The sequence below is a fragment of the Adiantum capillus-veneris genome, chromosome 5, assembly GCF_014529385.1.
Source record: "Adiantum capillus-veneris isolate H3 chromosome 5, ASM1452938v2, whole genome shotgun sequence".
In the NCBI taxonomy this organism is placed as follows: domain Eukaryota; kingdom Viridiplantae; phylum Streptophyta; class Polypodiopsida; order Polypodiales; family Pteridaceae; genus Adiantum; species Adiantum capillus-veneris.
The window spans coordinates 8054830-8074353 of record NC_140935.1 but is presented as its reverse complement, the minus strand read 5'-3'; the positions used below and the strand labels follow the sequence as shown (position 1 = coordinate 8074353).

At 44.7% G+C, this 19524-nt stretch overlaps 1 protein-coding gene across 5 annotated transcripts in view; it reads right to left on the bottom strand.

Annotated features, from left to right (window-relative positions):
- The window catches only part of LOC147456846 (YbaK/aminoacyl-tRNA synthetase-associated domain-containing protein), a 111625-nt gene extending 92916 nt beyond the window's left edge, over positions 1-18709 (bottom strand). For 4 of the 5 annotated variants that reach the window (XR_015188042.1, XR_015188043.1, XR_015188044.1 and 1 more), the window contains exon 1: positions 18573-18709. Coding sequence is in view for 1 of the 5 variants with exons in the window: in XM_086511969.1 (XP_086368095.1) it covers positions 18573-18614 (42 nt within the window). In the remaining 4 variants the exon portion in view is untranslated. Of the gene's footprint in view, positions 1-18370; positions 18445-18572 lie in introns of all 5 variants that reach the window. The other variant, XM_086511970.1, reaches the window with a different exon arrangement.
- Between the last annotated feature and the right edge of the window lie 815 nt (positions 18710-19524).

The following is a 19524-nucleotide window of genomic DNA, read 5'->3' as shown; positions in this document are numbered from 1 at the left end:
GTTTTGCCCAGTTTCTACAGTTCTACAGAGGACTCGTCTTCAGATAGTTCGGACTCCGATGATCACAGATTTTATGCAAAGAAGAAGAATTTCTATAAAGCCAACCAGTATGATTTTCAGGAGGATAAAAGCAAGAAAATTCGAGAATTTAAAGAAGGTGGACAGTCAATTAAATTTGACACTTTTTTTGGATTCCGAGATGCTTCGAGGGCTTTGGCCTTCATATAGCAGTTTGACATAGCTTTCTCTGGAGGGCATTACTCAGAGCACTCCAAGATTCGAAGGGCTAACTCTTACTTCAAGGGAAATGCTCGAACATGGTGGTCCACTCTTCTATTGAACAAGAAAGCGTCAGTTAAATGGCTGAAATTTAAAAGGCTTTTTATTTCTTCTTGGTTGACTCGGAGTACGAACGCGACATACGCACTGCTTGGAACCATCTTCCGATGAACAAGAAAGATACCTTGGACGCATATTGCGAGAGATTTTGGAGCTCTTTTCTACCCGCTTCTTCATTAAAGAAGATCTTGTTTAAAGAACAAATTGAGCGGTTTACCTTGAGACTTCCTACGGAGATCCGAGATCACTGCTTAGAGCAAGAGTAGATTCTATTCAAGAACTGATGAGTCATGCGAAACGGGGCTTTGCTATACACTCGGGCAGTTTGACTTACCCCACAAATGAGATCATGACGTAGAAAACAGAACAGACTTCTAAAAATGAAAGTAGAAAGAAGAAGAGTCCCCCAAGATCAGAAAGATAAGGATGCACGACCACGGCTCACTCCACGGGAGAGAGCCAACTACATTAAAGAGGGGAAGTGTTTTGGATGCGGGGAACAAGGACATATCTCCACGAAGTGCCCTAAAAAGGCACAGAAAGAACAAGATGAAGAAAGGCCAGAGAGTTCAAAAGCAACTGAGGAATGTGGACGGAAAGGCAAGATGAAAGCAGGATTGGTTCCAGATTGCATGGGTACTGACCCAAGCACGATTGATGAGAGTACAGAACTTTGCCGAGCTTGGGGCAAAGTGAAAGATCAAGAAGCCCTGATTTTCTTTGATGGAGGAGCCAAGGCCAACTTCATTTCACCTGAATTGGCGGTGCGGCTCGAGATTACACCCGATAGGATGGGTGTTGCTAATTGGACTATTTTCTTAAATATTTTTAATGATTAATCTCTTTTTCTAGGATATTTTATTGTGTACACTAAGAATTGTTAAAAGATTGTAGCTACAGGAAGTGCCATCAAGAACGGACAACTCTGATGTGTCATTTGATGGGTGACAGTAAACATCGCGAAGGAGTTTCCGTAAGTTCGGTGGAAAGGGCCGGGTTACGAGTGCCCCTGATGCGTCACATGATGGGTGACGGGTGCATCAGTAAGGGGGCATTCCGTAGGCTAAGGAGGAAATCCAAACTGAGTAAGAAAATACGCGTAAGAACGCAAGCACAAGAATAAAGATGGGTTCGATGAAGCTTTTTACGAAAAGCAGGAACATTCGCGGGAGGGCAGATGCTTTCCCGCGAGGAGTCTGTGTCTGCACTGCATCTGTGCCCGTGTTCTGCACCCAGGGACGCCTGGAATGTGTTCGTGTAGCATTGTTTTCACTAAGTGAGTTTTTAAAGTTTGAACAGGTTCACACTTTATTTTATAAAGTGGCCGGTCACTTTTAAGTGACTAGCCCTCTTATAATAAAATAAAGCAAGGCTCTTTAAAAACCCAGCGCTAATAAGCTACGCATGGGCTGAAAACAGCGAGCTCTCTCTCTCCTCTCTCTAGAAGCGCCAGAGCTTCTGCTTTTTGTGCCCTATTCCAGCCGGGTGCCCAGGCCTATAAAAAGGCAGCAAGCGTTCCAGTTTTAGGCACGCCGGGAGCAGCAGAAGGAGTTAGCGCTGAAGATTCTGGAGCAAGTGCTGGCGACAGAAATCTGCAAGTGTTCGTGTGACGACTGAGTACGGAGGTCGCTTTTCCGAGCAAGGAGCGACAGGTATAATGTGTTGATACGCATTGAGAATTGTTGCTTTGTGTGGTTTGTTTTGCAGGAATCTTCCTTCCTACGGGAAAGCCCCTCACGAGAAGTATGGCTTCACGCCTAAGTCCCTTACGGGAAAGTACGGCTTCACGCCTAAGTCCCTTACGGGAAAGAATAGCCTTGTGCCCAAGCCCTTTTATGGGAAAGCACGACCTTCGGGTCTAAGATTACAGAACGGAGGGGTTTCCTCGGGTTCTCGTGCTTGTATATGAATTCTCCCTCAATAAAGAATACTCTTGACGGGGGGGGGGGGGGGGGGGGGACCAGCCCATCTTTTGGTCCACAATACTGTGTCGATCTTCTCCCTTCTCTCACATTTGCAAAGTATTTTATTTTTCGGATTTCTAAGTGCTCGTGTACGCTCCTGTTTTGTGACAATGGGACCACTAGCAGAGGCAGTGCTAGCGGCACCCGACTGGGACGTAGCCATTACACCTGTCATTGGCAAACTTCGGTTGCATTGTCGGGGGTATTTGGGGCACGAGGACTTCTACATAATTCCCTTGGAAGGTTGTGATGTCCTCCTAGGAATTCCCCGGTACCATAAGAACAACGCCGTGGTCGACTATCGGGCGAGAAAAGCGACTTTGACTACAAAAAAGGGCCGAACCATTGTACTTGATGTAAAACTTAAGGGCGAGTCTGTCCCTATTGTATTGGCTTCGGCCGTTTCAAAATTAATGAAATCCAGTCTATTTGTTTACTCGATCTTTTTGAAAGAGTTGAATGATGATCATAGGACAAATATGTCTGATCTACAAAAAGAACGCCAAGATTTTCTCCACACTCATGCCGATTGCTTTTCAGAGGGCCTACCAAGCGAGTTGCCACCAGCTCGTCCTGAGGATCATACCATTGATTTGATACCTAGAAGCACACCACCGAACCGGCCACCTTACCGTGTGAGCCGAGCCCAGAATGAAGACATTATGAACCAAGTGAAAGACCTCTTGGAAAAGGGTCTTACCCAGCCGAGTACTTCACCTTACTGCTCTCCGGTGTTGTTGGTTTTGAAGAAAGACGGATCTTGGAGAATGTGCATTGACCATAGAGCTCTCAACAAAATCACCATCAAGAACAGATTTCCGATTCCTAGGATCGATGATATTCTAGACCGACTACAGGGATCCTCTTGTTTCAGCAGGATCGATTTGAAGAGCGGATATCATTAGATCCGAATCGCGCCGGGAGATGTCTTCAAGACAGCTTTTCAGACGACTTTTGGTTTATTTGAGTTTTTGGTGATGCCTTTTGGCCTAACCAATGCTCCAGCGACATTTAACAAAATGATTGACAGGATTTTTCGAGAGTACAGACTATTTGTTGGCACTTTCTTTGACGACATCATTGTGTTCTCCAAGGATGAGGCAAAACATAGAGAACATCTGCTACAGGTCTTTTAGGCATTACGAGATCACAAGTTGGTGATTAATGCAAAGAAAAGTGAATTTTTCCTACCCGAGATACACTTTTTGGGGCACATTGTCTCAGCAGCAGGAGTGCACATGGACCCGGCCAAGATAGAGACTATCCGTGATTGGCCCGATTTGAAGAATGTCCATGAAGTTAGAAGCTTCTTGGGCTTATGTTTGTATTACAAGCGGTTCATTAGAAAGTTTGCACAGGTTGCTTCCCCTTTGCATATTTTGACACAGAAAGGAGTCCCTTTCTCGTGGGGACCCACAGAGGTAATTGCCTTTCAAACATTGAAAGAGAAATTGACTACAGGACCAATTTTGACTTTGCCGGATTTGCAGAAGTCATTTGAAGTATATTGTGATGCTTGTGGTCGTAGTCTGGATGCGGTCTTAATGCAAGAAGGCCATGTCATTGCCTACGAGAGTCGATTGTTCTCAAGGCCGAAATTGACAGCACAGATATATGAGAAAGAGCTTTTGGCGGTTATCCATGCTCTTACTCAGTGGCGACATTACCTACTCCGAAGGGATTTTACAGTCTCCATAGATCATCAGAGTTTACACTACTTGTTGTCACAGAAGCAGCTATTGGAAAAGCAGATGCGGTGGGCGAACATCTTGCCACAGTTTCACTTCCAGATTGTCCATGTGCAGGGACAAAAGAAATTGGTGGTAGATGCTTTGTCCCGGAAGCCGTTGGTTCTAGCTATTTCCGCGATACATCATGCGAGCTTCGAGGATATGGTCGATTAATACGCCACAGATACAGATTTTGCAGATATTTTCACTCAAATACGGAATGGGGAGGTAGTAGCGGGATATTCCATTCGGGATGGCTACTTGATGAAGAAAACGATGTTGTGCGTTACACAGCCGTTGAGGGAAAAAGTTTTAACCGACTGCCGCTGTCCACCATTTACGGGTCACCGCGGCATTGCTACTACCTTGAAAGGTGTGGAGAGATACTTCTTTTGGTTGAGACTCAAGAAGGACGTGGACGATTTTGTACGCAGTTGCCTAGTATGCCAGAAGGTCAAGTTTGACAAGTATAAAGCACAAGGATTGTTACAGCCTTTACCCATAACCACCCGCCACCCGCCCCTGGGAAAGTATTGCAATGGATATCATTTCTCCCGAGAACACAGAGTGGTCACGATGGTATCTGGACTGTTATTGACAGATTTAGCAAGCAAGCTCATTTCATTCCAGTGAAGAAAACAGTCAAGTCGGATCATGTAGCGAGACTATTTGTAGCCCAGATCTTCAGATTACATGGCATACTATGATTGCGGTGCCGCACATCACAATCAAGTCATAATAAGGTTGAATGGTCTTCAAATCGTGTTTTTTGTGGGTATTAGAGTCAAAGGACTTTAGTACTACTTATATTCAAACACATAACGCTAAAAATTTCATTATTTGGGTGTTTTTTAAGCCTCCCGTTCCGCGCCATTCCCGTTCCGAACCTATTCCCGTTCACCCGTTCCGCAGGGAGGCACGTCGCCATTCACGTTCCGCGTTCCGGGTAACTATGGTCCGATCAACGATGTCCTTATTGGTTACCGGCAAACAATAACCTTTGCTTCCCTAACTGGAATGGTGTGAACCAATTGCAAACCGGATGGATGCTCATCGAGCGAATGGCAGGATATGCAAATGCCAACGTCCACGAAGGTTACCGGCCAACCTATGTTGCCCCTACGCGGGAAGATTGGCGAGAGCAACGCCGAATGGGAGATGAAGATGGATATGTCCTTTGGAATGCCCATGAACCATGGCAAGTCCTCGGTATGATGTCTCATGAAACCGCCAAGTAACTCGTCAAAGATAGAGGCTCCTCTTAGGGCTTCGATTAGATTGCCGTATGATGGAAGTTGTAGATGAATCCTTGTCTCTGCAACAGATGTAGGCTCACAATGCCTGCGAAATCCTGCGGTGGTTGCCTCGGATTGAAGCCCTTTGGATCCAATTTGATGGCTACCGATTGCTAAAAAGATACAGATGGTGTGGATGCATTGTGCTACCAAAGATGTGTACAAATCAATGCCGATGCAATGCCTCTTCTAGAATGATGGAACTCTCTAGGTAGATAGGAGAGATGGTTGCTCAAACAATGCCAAGACTCAAAAGCTAATAGGCTGATCTGGGTGGCGCCTTCCTTTGTCGTCATAGGTCGCTAACAAATCCTGATACTCACACTCAACATCTTCACGTTTCCAATGCATCTTTTCAATGATGCGATATGTCATGTCAAAGAATTTATGACTGCAAATATCCATGCTAGGATTTCTTTTGGGTCGAGGTGGTCGAGCGCGCACACCAAGTCAACTACCCTCTTGCAGATGCACCACAACTGCAACCCCCGGTATACATGTTAGCATTTTTCACGCACAAGGCACAATCAAAGTTCCTGCAATTCCCTGGGTAAGAGAAGCATCCTTGGGTAAAACGCTACAACACACACTCAAACACGAGACAAAAAAAAATTCAAAGGTTAGTGGATTAGTGCAAAATCACAAAGCTCTGATACCGATGTCAGGTACCTCGGAAATAGTGAAGATCTAGGTTTTACACTTCCACAAATCCTTTTTTTTCTTTCCTTGCGTTAATGATTTCTTTTTGCTTGAAAGTTGGTTCCTTTACTTTTCCCTCAAGAGAGGGATTGAGAGAGCGGTAGAGATGTGTAAAGGGAGAGAGAAGAGGAGAATGACACCCGATGAGGTCCCAACCACCCCCCCCCCCAAGGGGCCCCCACACCGTTGCCTATGTGGTATTTGCTTTAGATTGCATAAATGGAATGTACACACATACAATATCTCAAGTGCAGACTCTACAGACTCAAATGGTGAATGTCACCGTGCTAACTTCTTAAGACGAGACGAGGCACCTCGGTCCGTGAGTGTCTTATCTTTCCATGTTAGGTGCAGCAGAATGAATGTTGTTTTTTCTCAAGATTAGTGATCTTTACTGCTTAAGGTTCCTTTTAGTTCTTAGGGAAAGAGAGAGCTTTCCGTCTTGTAGAGTGTTGTGGTCACGAACAAAGTGAGTGGATATTGTGCGTGCAAGTGAATGAGACTGAGAGAAGGAGAGAGAAGAGATACGACACCCGAGAGTTGTAAAACCCTCCTCCGAAGGCCCCACTCTCGTCGGCAAGAGTGGTCTCTTCTTTGATTGCACAAAGGTGTACAATGCGTATGCAATGGACTATGCAACTTGGTCTATGCCGATGACGACGACGACGACGACGATGACGATGACGATGACGACGACGACGACTAAAATCTGAGATCTTCTAATCGCTGAATTTCGGGACTGTTTCGGTGGCTGAAACTGACTATTTTGGCTGCATTTTCTTGGCTGAAAAATGAGGTTTCTTAGGGCTGAAAACTGATGGTCTTTACGGGCTGAATCTGCTACACTTTAGGTGAATAATGCCGGTCTTAAATTGCTGCTGAAGTCCAAAAACGCCAGGGGCTGAAATTGGTCCTTCTGTCTCGCCGGGGTTCTACAAATGCAAAAACGCTAGGCTGATCTGCTGTGTCGCGATGACACCGGGGCTGATTTGCTTGCACAAATCGCCAAGGCTGATCTGATGCAAAAACGCTAGGTCTTTTGTGGAGAAAACGCCAGAGTAGTCGCGGGGGTTGGGCTTGCTGAGAAGTTGCCTGTTGAGCAAGGTGCTCCTGCTGCCTCTTCTGCCAGAAAGTGTGAACTTTGATTTGCTTATATATTAACTTAGCAAAATTGCCCTACCTACTTTTGTTGAAAAGTCACTTAAAAATAATAAGTGAAAATCCCAATAAATAGGAAAATAGGCTAAATGCACTGGAAAATTCCCCTAACTGATACGAATGGATTCTGATGGGAATTCTGATGATCATGCTGTGTGCAACCGGAGGATATGCATCTATGCTAAGTGACTGGGCATGCACGGTCTACGAATAGACTCACAAAAGTGCCAGATCACTGCTAATCTAACTCACTGAACCCTGCTGTGGTGTAGCTTGTCCACTGACACATAGGGTTGGGATGTGTCACGTGACATCCCCTCCTTTTCAAAGTGAGATACTGGTACCGAACTGTATGGCGTCGAGGGAGATCGCCAACAGCATCCGGAATCCTGGAAGGGACTCTTCGCCGGCCCACTCTGATGTGTGGGTAGTGCGGTACTTGAACTTCATAAAGGTCTGCAACGTTTGCTTCTTTGGGCCGCGCCGAAAGCGACACAAAGTCTTCAAAATCTCCTTTCTTGCTTCAACTTCGTTTAGAGTACTGCTTCTTTCGTCTTCAAGAATCTCCATGGCTGAAAATTCCTGAAACAATCTCCAACACAAAACCATGAACATACCTATTCCATGTAAAGTGAAGGAAAAAAATATTGTCTTCTCTAAAGACTGTGTATGCAATGTAGATGAACATAGAGACGCAGTGACAACCCGTTCATCAAACACATGCAAACAATGCATTCGAATCTTTTCTGTTTGATCGAAATCAATCAACTGTGGCAAATCACAATGGAAATGCCCACGCTTGGTGCTCAAACTATCATGTGCTCTTTCGGAAACTGTGTCATGCCAAGGAAGAGACATGGAATGTGACTTCCTGACATACAAACTTTTCAGCTTTTCATGAAAAATCCGCATACATTCGTGCTCATCCATGAGAGAAACGTGCTCAACATACAATATGTCATGCCTAGGAAAAGGGATCACATAACGATGTTGACTAAAATACAGGGAACCTTCACGAATGAAACACTCGAACAATGCGTGCGTATCAATCATGCGAACACATAGTACTTCCTGTGAGGGTTCTTTGGACCAACGCTGGAGAGCCAAGATCGGTTCGTCCTGAATGACCGAATCGTCCTGTGGGGGTTCTTTGGACCTCGACTCAAAAGCCAAGATCGGATCTTCGTGATTGATCGAATCTACAACGAGGTTAGCTTCGCTAGAAAAAGCATCCACTAACACATCATCCTTGTGAACAATCACATCATCTTCATGCAACTCATCATGCTTGTGAGAAATCACATCTTGATCATGCAATTCATCATGCTTGTCATTGTCATCCAAATCATTATGCAAAGCATTGGCATCCAAATCATCATGCTTATCATTGTCATTCAAATCATCATGCAAATCATTATTATTCAATTCATCATCATGCTTCACACAATAATGCAAATCCTATGGATCCTGCTTTGGAGAAGAAGAGACTGAGAGAGTCTCGTTTTCCCGATTCTGTTGCATCTGTGCCTGAGCTTGAGAAAAGAGTCGCAATAACTCTTGCATTTGTGCTTTGTTCTCGCGATAAAATTCTGCTTCTATGGCTGCCCTTCTTTCTTGGTACTTACGCTCGATGGCTGCCATATCTTCTTCGTAGGCTTTTATTTCTGCTTCTCTTTCTTGGTCCAACTCCTCCATAGGAGTTAGTGCAATCTTTGTCGTAGAGGGGGAAGGGTCGGAAAAACCTCCTGGTGGGGACAATTCTTCTTCGCCTCTCTCATGCTCATCACTTCCAAGCGAAGTATCCAATCTGCTTCGAGTGATGATCATTCTGCAATCGTGGGTTCTTGTGGGTTCTTGTGTTCTTAAGTTCACGAGGAACTTGGGTTCTTGGGGGTCCTTGATTCGTGAGAATCTTGGGGTCTTGAGGATCTTGAGGTTCTTGAGGGTTTTCTTTCGCTTGCAAATCGCGTTGGAGAAGGATCTTCTCTTCACCCGAGTTCTACCCTTTTCCGCGGGCGCACCCCTTGGCGGCCTTGCGCTCACACCAAGGTTGCTTTTTCCCACCTCACGTCGATTGGCCGGCCGCTAAGTGCACCGTCCGCTCTCAATGAGTGAAAAGAGACACCAAGGGAGGCTGGACAAGCCCTTCTTTCTTGGGATTCCTGTCACTCTTCAACAAAACACGAATAGGAATCGCCCGCCCAAGTAAACTTGGGTTCGTGCGATTGCAACAAGCAAAAAAATTTCTTGTGGTTCTTTCCTTGAGTAATGCAGAACACTTCCAAAGCTTTGATACCAATGTTAGGTGCAGCGGAATGAATGTTGTATTTTCTCAAGATTAGTGATCTTTACTGCTCAAGGTTCCTTTTAGTTCTTTCCGTCTTGTAGAGTGTTGTGGTCACGAACAATGAGTGGATATTGTGCGTGCAAGTGAATGAGACTGAGAGAAGGAGAGAGAAGAGATACGACACCCGAGAGTTGTAAAACCCTCCTCCGAAGGCCCCACTCTCGTCGGCAAGAGTGGTCTCTTCTTTGATTGCACAAAGGTGTACAATGCGTATGCAATGGACTATGCAACTTGGTCTATGCCGATGACGATGACGATGACGACGACGACGACTAAAATCTGAGATCTTCTAATCGCTGAATTTCGGGACTGTTTCGGTGGCTGAAACTGACTATTTTGGCTGCATTTTCTTGGCTGAAAAATGAGGTTTCTTAGGGCTGAAAACTGATGGTCTTTACGGGCTGAATCTGCTACACTTTAGGTGAATAATGCCGGTCTTAAATTGCTGCTGAAGTCCAAAAACGCCAGGGGCTGAAATTGGTCCTTCTGTCTCGCCGGGGTTCTACAAATGCAAAAACGCTAGGCTGATCTGCTGTGTCGCGATGACACCGGGGCTGATTTGCTTGCACAAATCGCCAAGGCTGATCTGATGCAAAAACGCTAGGTCTTTTGTGGAGAAAACGCCAGAGTAGTCGCGGGGGTTGGGCTTGCTGAGAAGTTGCCTGTTGAGCAAGGTGATCCTGCTGCCTCTTCTGCCAGAAAGTGTGAACTTTGATTTGCTTATATATTAACTTAGCAAAATTGCCCTACCTACTATTGTTGGAAAGTCACTTAAAAATAATAAGTGAAAATCCCAATAAATAGGAAAATAGGCTAAATGCGCTGGAAAATTCCCCTAACTGATGCGAATGGATTCTGATGGGAATTCCGATGATCATGCTGTGTGCAACCAGAGGATATGCATCTATGCTAAGTGACTGGGCATGCACGGTCTACGAATAGACTCACAAAAGTGCCAGATCAATGCTAATCTAACTCACTGAACCCTGCTGTGGTGTAGCTTGTCCACTGACGCATAGGGTTGGGATGTGTCACGTGACATTCCAATTAACTAGTTGATCAATCTCACGAAGCCTCGGAGACTTTGATGCATCTTTGGATCCTTCTCGATGTGGGAATGTGGATGGCCACCAAGGGGTGGATCTGGGGCTGAATTGTGCTCCCGATGTGAGAGGAATGAAGGGTTGAAAACGCAGATCTCAACGATGCCGATGATCGACAGCAATGGAGCACTCCATGTCAGTGAAGGAATGGCCGAGGGGAGGCTCGATGAGCCGCAACGGGAAACTTGGGAGGACAGATCCGAGCCACTTTTAGACGAGGGAGAGAGCTGAAATCTGAAAAGGCATTGGCGTTTGCTGTAATGGCTGGAAACGCTATGTTAGGTGCAGCGGAATGAATGTTTGCACTTTGCTCAAGATGAGTGCTCCGAACTGTGCTCAAGGTTCCTTTTCGTTCTTATGGAAGGGAAAGCCTTCCGTTCTTAATGAGAGAATGCTCTGATCACAACAAAGTGAATGGACATTGTGTGTGCAAGTGTATGAGACTGAGAGATAGAGAGAGAAGAGAGATACGACACCAAAGACGTTGTAAACCCCTCCTCCGAAGGCCCACTCTCGTCGGCGAGAGTGGTCTACCTATGATTGCACAGAGTGGTACAATGTTGATGCATGTGGGTGATGCAAATCTAGGCTATGTCGACGATGACGACAGGAATGGCGAGGCCGTCGACAGGGCTGAAAACGAGAAGTTTCTGACTGCTGTCCAAAAACGCTCAAGGCTGAAATCTGCTACTCTTCGAGGGCTAAAACTTGTGGGTACTCTACTATTGCAAATCGCTGCATTTGCTGAATCTGCAAAGGCTGGGATCTGCAAGCTCTAGGTCATTCAAAACGCTAGGGCTAATGTTTCTCAAAAACGCTAGGCTCCTTGGGTTTGTTGGCGATGATGTTGATGCAAACGCTATGCCGTGGGAGGTATGGCGATGATGCACTGGTGCAAAAACGCCATGCAATGCTGATGAAGAAGCGCTAGGATGGGGAATCTGCTGCTTGGGGGGAAGGTCCACCAAGGCTTGGTCTTGCTGAGAAGTTGCCTACTGAGCCTGGCTCTTGTTGCCTCTTCTGCCAAATAGTGCTAGCTCTAGTTTGCTTATATACAAACTTAGCAAAATTGCCCTACCTACTTTCCAACAAAAGTCACTTAAAAATAATAAGTGAAAAATGTCAAAAATAGGTAAAATACGCTAAATGTACTGGAAAATTCCCCTAGTTGATTCTAATGGATTCTGATGGGAATGCTTATGATCATGTTGTGTGCAACCAGAGGATATGCATCTACACTAAGTGTCTGGGCATGTATGGTCTACAAATAGACTCACAAAAGTGCCAGATCACGTCTAATCTAAACTGACTGGACTGATTGAACCCAGATCATGTTGTAGCTTATCCATGAACACATAGGGTTGGATGTGTCACGTGACAACCCCTCCTTTTCAAAGTGACCTAGGTACTGGTACCGAACTGTATGGCGTCGAGGGAGATCGCCAATAGCATCCGGAATCCTGGAAGGGACTCTTCGCCGGCCCACTCGGATGTGTGGGTCGTGCGGTACTTGAACTTCATAAAGGTCTACAACGCTTGCTTCTTTGGGCCGTGCCGAAAGCGACACAAAGTCTTTTGTGGCTCCTTCGATGCTTCAACTTCGTCTAGAGTCATGATCTTCACGGCTGAAAATTCCTGAAACCACTTCCAACACAAAAACATGAACATACCCATTCCATGTAAAGTGAGTGGAAAAAATCTTGTCTTCCTCAAAGACTGTGCATGCAATGTAGATGAACAAAGGGACAGAATGCCAGACCGTTCACCACACACACTCAAACAATGAGATCGAATCTTTCTCTTTTGATCTAGAGCAATCAACTGTGGCAATTCACAACGGAAATACCCATGCTTGGTGCTCATTCTTTCATGTGCTCGTTCTACGAATGTGTCATGCCAAGGAAGAGACATGGAATGTGACTTCCTTACATACATACTTTTCAGTTTTTCATGAAAAATCCGCATAGATTCGTGCTCATTCATGAGTGAAACGTGCTCAAAGTACAATATGTCATGCCTAGTAAAAGGGATCACATAGAGACGCTGACTAAAATACAGGAAACGATCACGAATGAAACACTCGAACAATGCGTGCTACTAATCATGCGAACACATAATACTTCCTGTGTGGGTTCTCTGGACCTAGGCTCGAGAGCCAAGATCGGTTCTTCCTGAATGATCGTAATCGTCTTGTGGGGGTTCTTTGGACCTCGACTCGAAAGCCAAGATCGGTTCTTTGTGATTGATCGAATCTACAACGAGGTTAGCTTCGCTAGAAAAAGCATCCACTAACACATCATCCTTGTGAACAAACACATCATCTTCATGCAACTCATCATGCTTGTGAGAAATCACATCTTGATCATGCAAATCATCATGCTCGTAAGAAATCACATCTTAATCATGCAAATCATGCAAATCATCATGCTTGTCATTATCATCCAAATCATCATGCAAATCATAGTCAAATCATCATGCTTATCATTGTCAATCAAATCATCATACTTGTGAGAAATGTCACGTGACACATCCCAACCCTATGTGTCTGTGGACAAGCTACACCACAGCAGGGTTCAGTCAGTCCAGTCAAGTCTAGACTAGCAGTGATCTGGCACTTTTGTGAGTCTATTCGTAGACTGTGCATGCCCAGTCACTTAGCATAGATGCATATCCTCCGGTTGCACACAGCATGATCATCAGAATTCCCATCAGAATCCATCAGATTCAGTTAGGGGAATTTTTCAGTGCATTTAGCCTATTTTCCTATTTTTGGTTATTTTCACTTATTATTTTTAAGTGACTTTCCAACAAAAGTAGGTAGGGCAATTTTGCTAACTTAATATATAAGCAAACCCAAGTTAGCACTTTCTGGCAGAAGAGGCAGCAAGAGCTTCCCGCTTAACAGGCAACTTCTCAGCAGTACCCCTCCCTCAGCATTTAGCCTCGCCATCATCACCCCACTCCTTGCGTTTTCCTTCCACAGTAGAGCCTCGCCATCAAGCACTCTTGCTTGGCGTTTTCCCACGACCCACAACCTCAGCCTGAGCGTTTTTACTAACGCCAGACATGCTGCCCTGTCCAGCGTTTTCAGCCCAGCACTAACGCTAGCAGACATCAGCCTTGGTGGCGTTTTTGCAGCAGCAAATCAGCAGTAGCGTTTATGGCTAGCAGCAAAGGACATCAACGTTTTTGATTCTCAGCCCTTACCGCATCAGATACACACAGTTTTCAGCCTATGACACAGTAGCAGATCAGCCCCAAGATGGTTGCAAATGTTCCCCCATTTTCAGCCATAAAAACGCAGCCAAAACAGTCATTTTCAGCCACTGAAACAGTCCCGAAATTCAGCAGTTAGAAGATCTCAGATTTCAGCCATCAAGTCGTCGTCGTCATCACCGTCGTCGTCATCGGCATAGTCCAAGTTGCATCAGTCCATTGCATACGCATTGTACACCTTTGTGCAATCAAAGTAGACTACTCTCGCCGACGAGAGTGGGGCCTTCGGAGGAGGGTTTTACAACCTCTCGGGTGTCGTATCTCTTCTCTCTCCTTCTCTCAGTCTCATTCACTTGCACGCACAATATCCACTCACTTTGTTCGTGATCATAGCACTCTCCATAAGACGGAAAGCTCTCTCTTTCCCTAAGAACTAAAAGGAACCTTGAGCAATAAAGATCACTAATCTTGAGAAAATACAACATTCATTCCGCTGCACCTAACAAGAAATCACATCTTGATCATGCAAATCGTCATGCTCATCATTATCGTTCAAATCATCATGCAAATCATTGTCATTCAAATCATCATGCTTCTCATAATCATGCAAATCCTGTGTGTCATGCTTAGGAGAAGAAGAGACTGAGAGAGTCTCCTTTCCCCAAATCTCTTGCATCTGTGCCTGAACTTGAGAAAAGAGTCGCCAGAACTCTTTCATGTGTCGGTCGCTCTGTTCTTGTCTTGCTTTGGCTGCCTTTCTTTCTGCATCTCTTTCTGCTTTTCTTTCTGCGTGTCTGCGTTCCATTTCTGCCATTCTTTCTGCATTTCTTGCTTCGCGTTCTAACTTCCTTTCTAGAAACTTCTGGTCTAAAGCCTCCATAGGAGTGAGTGCAATCCTTGACATAGATAGGGAAGGGGGAGGGTCGGAAAAACCTCCTGGTGGGGAAAATTCTTCTTCGCCTCTCTTATGCTCATCACCTCCAAGCAAAGTATCCATTCCGCTTCGAGTGATGACCATTCTGAAGTCTTGGGTTCTTGTGGGTTCTTGTGGTCTTGGGTTCTTAAGTTCACGAGGAACTTGGGTTCTTGGGGGTCTTGGGTTCTTGAGGTTCTTGCGGGTCTTGAGGTTCTTCTTTCGCTTGCAATCTATGTTGAAAAGGATCTTCTCTTCACCCGAGTTCTACTCCTTTCCGCGGGCGCACCCCTTGGCAGCCTTGCACTCACACCAAGGTTGCTTTTTCCCACCTCACGTCGATTGGCCGGCTGCTAAGTGCACGGTCCGCTCTCAATGAGTGAAAAGAGACACAAGGGGAGGCTAGGCAAGCCCTTCTTTCTTGGGTTTCTTGTCACTCTTCAAAAGCACGACTAGGAATCGACACGCCCAAGTGAACTTTGGTTCGTGTGACCTCAACAAGCAAAAAAATTTATGTGATTCTTGTGGTTCTTTCCTCTAGTGATGTAGAACACTGCCAAAGCTCTGATACCAATGTTAAATGCAACGGAATGAATGTTTGCGCTTTGCTCAAGATGAGTGCTCAAGGTTCCTTTTCGTTCTTATGGAAGGGAAAGCCTTCCGTTCTTAATGAGAGAATGCTCTGATCACAACAAAGTGAATGGACATTGTGTGTGCAAGTGTATGAGACTGAGAGATAGAGAGAGAAGAGAGATACGACACCAAAGACGTTGTAAACCCCTCCTCCGAAGGCCCCACTCTCGTCGACGAGAGTGGTCTACCTATGATTGCACAGAGTGGTACAATGTTGATGCATGTGGGTGATGCAAATCTAGGCTATGTCGACGATGACGACAGGAATGGCAAGGCCGTCGACAGGGCTGAAAACGAGAAGTTTCTGACTGCTGTCCAAAAACGCTCAAGGCTGAAATCTGCTACTCTTCGAGGGCTGAAACTTGCGGGTACTCTACTATTGCAAATCGCTGCATTTGCTGAATCTGCAAAGGCTGGGATCTACAAGCGCTAGGTCATTCAAAACACTAGGGCTAATGTTTCTCAAAAACGCTAGGCTGTGGTTTCTCAAAAACGCTAGGCTGCTTGGGTTTGCTGGAGATGATGTTGATGCAGAAACGCTATGCTGTGGGAGGTATGGTGATGATGCGCTGGTGCAAAAACGCCATGCAATGCTTATGAAGAAGCGCTAGGATGGGGGATCTCTTGCTTGGGGAGAAGGTCCACCAAGGCTTTGTCTTGCTGAGAAGTTGCCTGTTGAGCTTGGCTCATGTTGCCTCTTCTGCCAAATAGTGCTAACTCTAGTTTGCGTATATACAAACTTAGCAAAAATGCCCTACCTACTTTCCAACAAAAGTCACTTAAAAATAATAAGTGAAAAATGTCAAAAATAGGTAAAATAGGCTAAATGCAGTGGAAAATTCCCCTAGTTGATTCTAATGGATTCTGATGGGAATGCTTATGATCATGTTGTGTGTAACCAGAGGATATGCATCTACACTAAGTGTCTGGGCATGCACGGTCTACGAATAGACTCACAAAAGTGCCATATCACGTCTAATCTAGACTGACTGGACTGATTGAACCCTGATTATGCTGCAGCTTGTCCACGGACACATAGGGTTGGATGTGTCCCGTGACACGCTAGGCTTGATGCTCCCTTTATAGGCCCAATTTACTAGTTATAACTCCTTTAGGTTGAGGTATTGGTTCAAAATGCGTGTACAAACCATTTATGCAAGAGGGTTCCAAAACTAGAAAATTGGCTTTAGAAGTCAATAAAGCATGTCCACGTGGCACATAGAGCCATGTGCACGTGACAAAAAGTGGCATGCCGAACAGACACGTAGCCTAAATATTATGTAGTGGGTGCCTAGCTTGGGAGAAACCCTAGCCATACAAGTATGCCCTAGACCAAGGTGAAGCACAAGAGTGTCGATTCTCTATAAGTGGTGCAATAGAAACACATGCTAGAAGAAGAATGACAATTATTATTTACCTTCTTGGAGTCAGACAATAGAGACTCGTTGCCAATGCAAGGCCTCCAGCCATAGCCCACCAATGAAGCACCTTTCCTTAGAAGAAAGTTGTGGATACCAACCCCCAAACAATACATCTCTCCACCGAGCAACAGAGTTTTGACTCACCAAGCCTTATTGGCCTTGTCAGCCAGCAAATGCTTTCGTCAAATAAGAGTGTGATAAGACATGATTAGGAGAAGTGTCAGTAATGGGCTTGTTGCCTTTTGACTTTCAAATCTTGCCTAGGGTGATCAATGACAAAGGTAGAAAGGACGTGAAAAGAAGAAAGGCAACCACAAAGTTACTCCCAAATACACCAATACCCATGAGGGATATAATATTGATGTCGCATGCTATGAAAAGAGAGAAGTTGGCTGCTTTGTGGTTTGGGAAGGTTTTGGGGCCTCTTGAGGGTTGAGAGTTGTAGACGGGCCACGTGGGAAGCCAATGAACCCACATGTAGCAAATTTCTGGATAATTGGACTGCTTGCCTGCGCACTGAGCTTGAGAGTCTACTAATCTAAACTTTAATATCTCTATTGCCTTTCCGCAGAGAGGTGTTATCTTATCAGATTCTCCACGAGAACCCATGTATAATCTGGGATTCTTTTTGGCTTATGTCCTATAACACGGAGCAATGAAGACGGGGGACGTCCGATGCGCAATGAAGTAAGGGTGGAAGTGGCTAATAAGTCCGAGGTCAGGACACGAAGATCAAAAACAATTTCCAAAGTGCCCAAGTGCCCTGTTTGCTCTTTGATAGAACCGGTATGCTTTGAGAAAAGCACGCGCCTAATGCTCTGATACCACTATCGCAAGATTGGACACCCCAAGTCGGGAATCAGACACGACACACGAAAGAATCACTTAAAATACTCCACGACTTTAAAATCACAGCTCAATTTGGTCGGCATGGCCCGACGTAGTTCCGTGCCCAAAAAGATTGGCCCCAAAGACTGGCGTCCCTTTCAATATTTCTTTAATATATATATTAATGCTTGAGCAAAGTACAACATCCGAAGGGATCCTCTGCTCTCAAACTCTACGTCCAGATGCTTTGAAGAATGAGGCCCCTAGGGGTCCTTTTATTCTTACAAGGAATGCCAAAAGCAAAGCCCCAAAAGCTTAAAAACTCAAAAGCAAACAGTCCCCAAAAGCAATTGGTCAAAAAGCTAGTCCAAAAAGCAAGTAGCGCAAATTATAGAAATCCGTACCCTTACAGAGCTTTCCACTCTAATTTACTAAATAGCAATTGACAGCCTCCCAAGTGTGCACACCATTTATAGCCTTGAGACTACATATATTGGAACTATGTCCAAGAGTCGTTGATGTAACTGTGAATGTAGGCACACCATACATGACTACAAGCTTTATGAAAAACAGCGCTATACACATCTATCATGAAAATTTACAATATTGTCATACAAGTTTGGGGGTGTTTAATTGACCATAAATAAGATGCGATGAGCCTGATAGAACTAAAATGGCAGAACACTCGAGCATGAGATAGAAAGCAAGAGGCATCAGTGAAAACCTAAACTTGGAGACAAACACAGAGGTTGGCGCCATCGGAAATGTATGCTAGCTAGACTCGCTTGAAAAGCTTTCCTGCATGTTTCCAAATTTAATGTGTTGCCATCAACTGGCCCCACTATTGGGCACCGATTGTCTTTACATGGCCCAGCTTGAACACACACATATCTCTCTCTCACTCTCTCTCTCTCTCTCTCTCACACCTTAAGGTGCGACAACAGTGCCTCCTTCGAAACAGCAGCCATTCTTCTCGCAACCCGCTCGCCCCGTAAATTCTTTTTGGTTCTAAGACTAATCTACTGGCCGGTCTGTCCCGCTTTTCTTTCATGTTGATTTTAAATATGTTATGTGCCTCCCATGCAAATGCAATTGAAGGGAGATTTAATGTATAATGTACGAGTGCGGCCGGTCGCCTTCGGCGGCCTTTCTCTCTCTCTTTCGCTCCCCCTCTTTATCGCGTGCTTCCCTCACTTTTAGCATTTAGCTTTCATCTCGCATATAGAGACATGTGTAAAGGGTTATTACCTCCGTCATATTATGTTAGTAAATATAAATCATGTACTTCAAATTTCTTTCCATGTATATACCCTCAAAGGGAAGTAATCTTCACTCGGCTAGAAAGACCATATAAGGTGTTTGTACCTTTAATGATAATTTTAGATCCTTGTGAGAGGGTGTTGACATTTATGTACTTCTCTCTTTAAAGTAAGGCATTGAGTATTGTGTCACATTTTTTTCATGCTTTTGAAATATATTGTAATTTAAATAGTTAATTTAAATATTTTAAAAGGTATTCCTAATGGCTACACAAAAATTAAAAGGTATTTCTAATGGCTTCAAAAAAAAATAAAAGGTATTCCTAATTCAAATATTCCCTCAATAACAACAAAAACAATGTGCTAGTCTATAGCACGCCGCAACGAACAATGACAAAGCACGTAGATTTGCAACAGAAGGATAGATACAACTTTGCGCTTGCACGAGAGAGAGAGATAGAGATAGAGAGAGAGAGAGAGAGAGAGAGAGGGGACATTTTAAAGAGAACAAAACGTTGAAGGGAAAATAAAGGAGAAGAGAAACACAAATATACAATGTGAAGTCTACCATCTCTTTATATGGACATAAAACGTCTTCTTAACTTTTCACCTTCATATG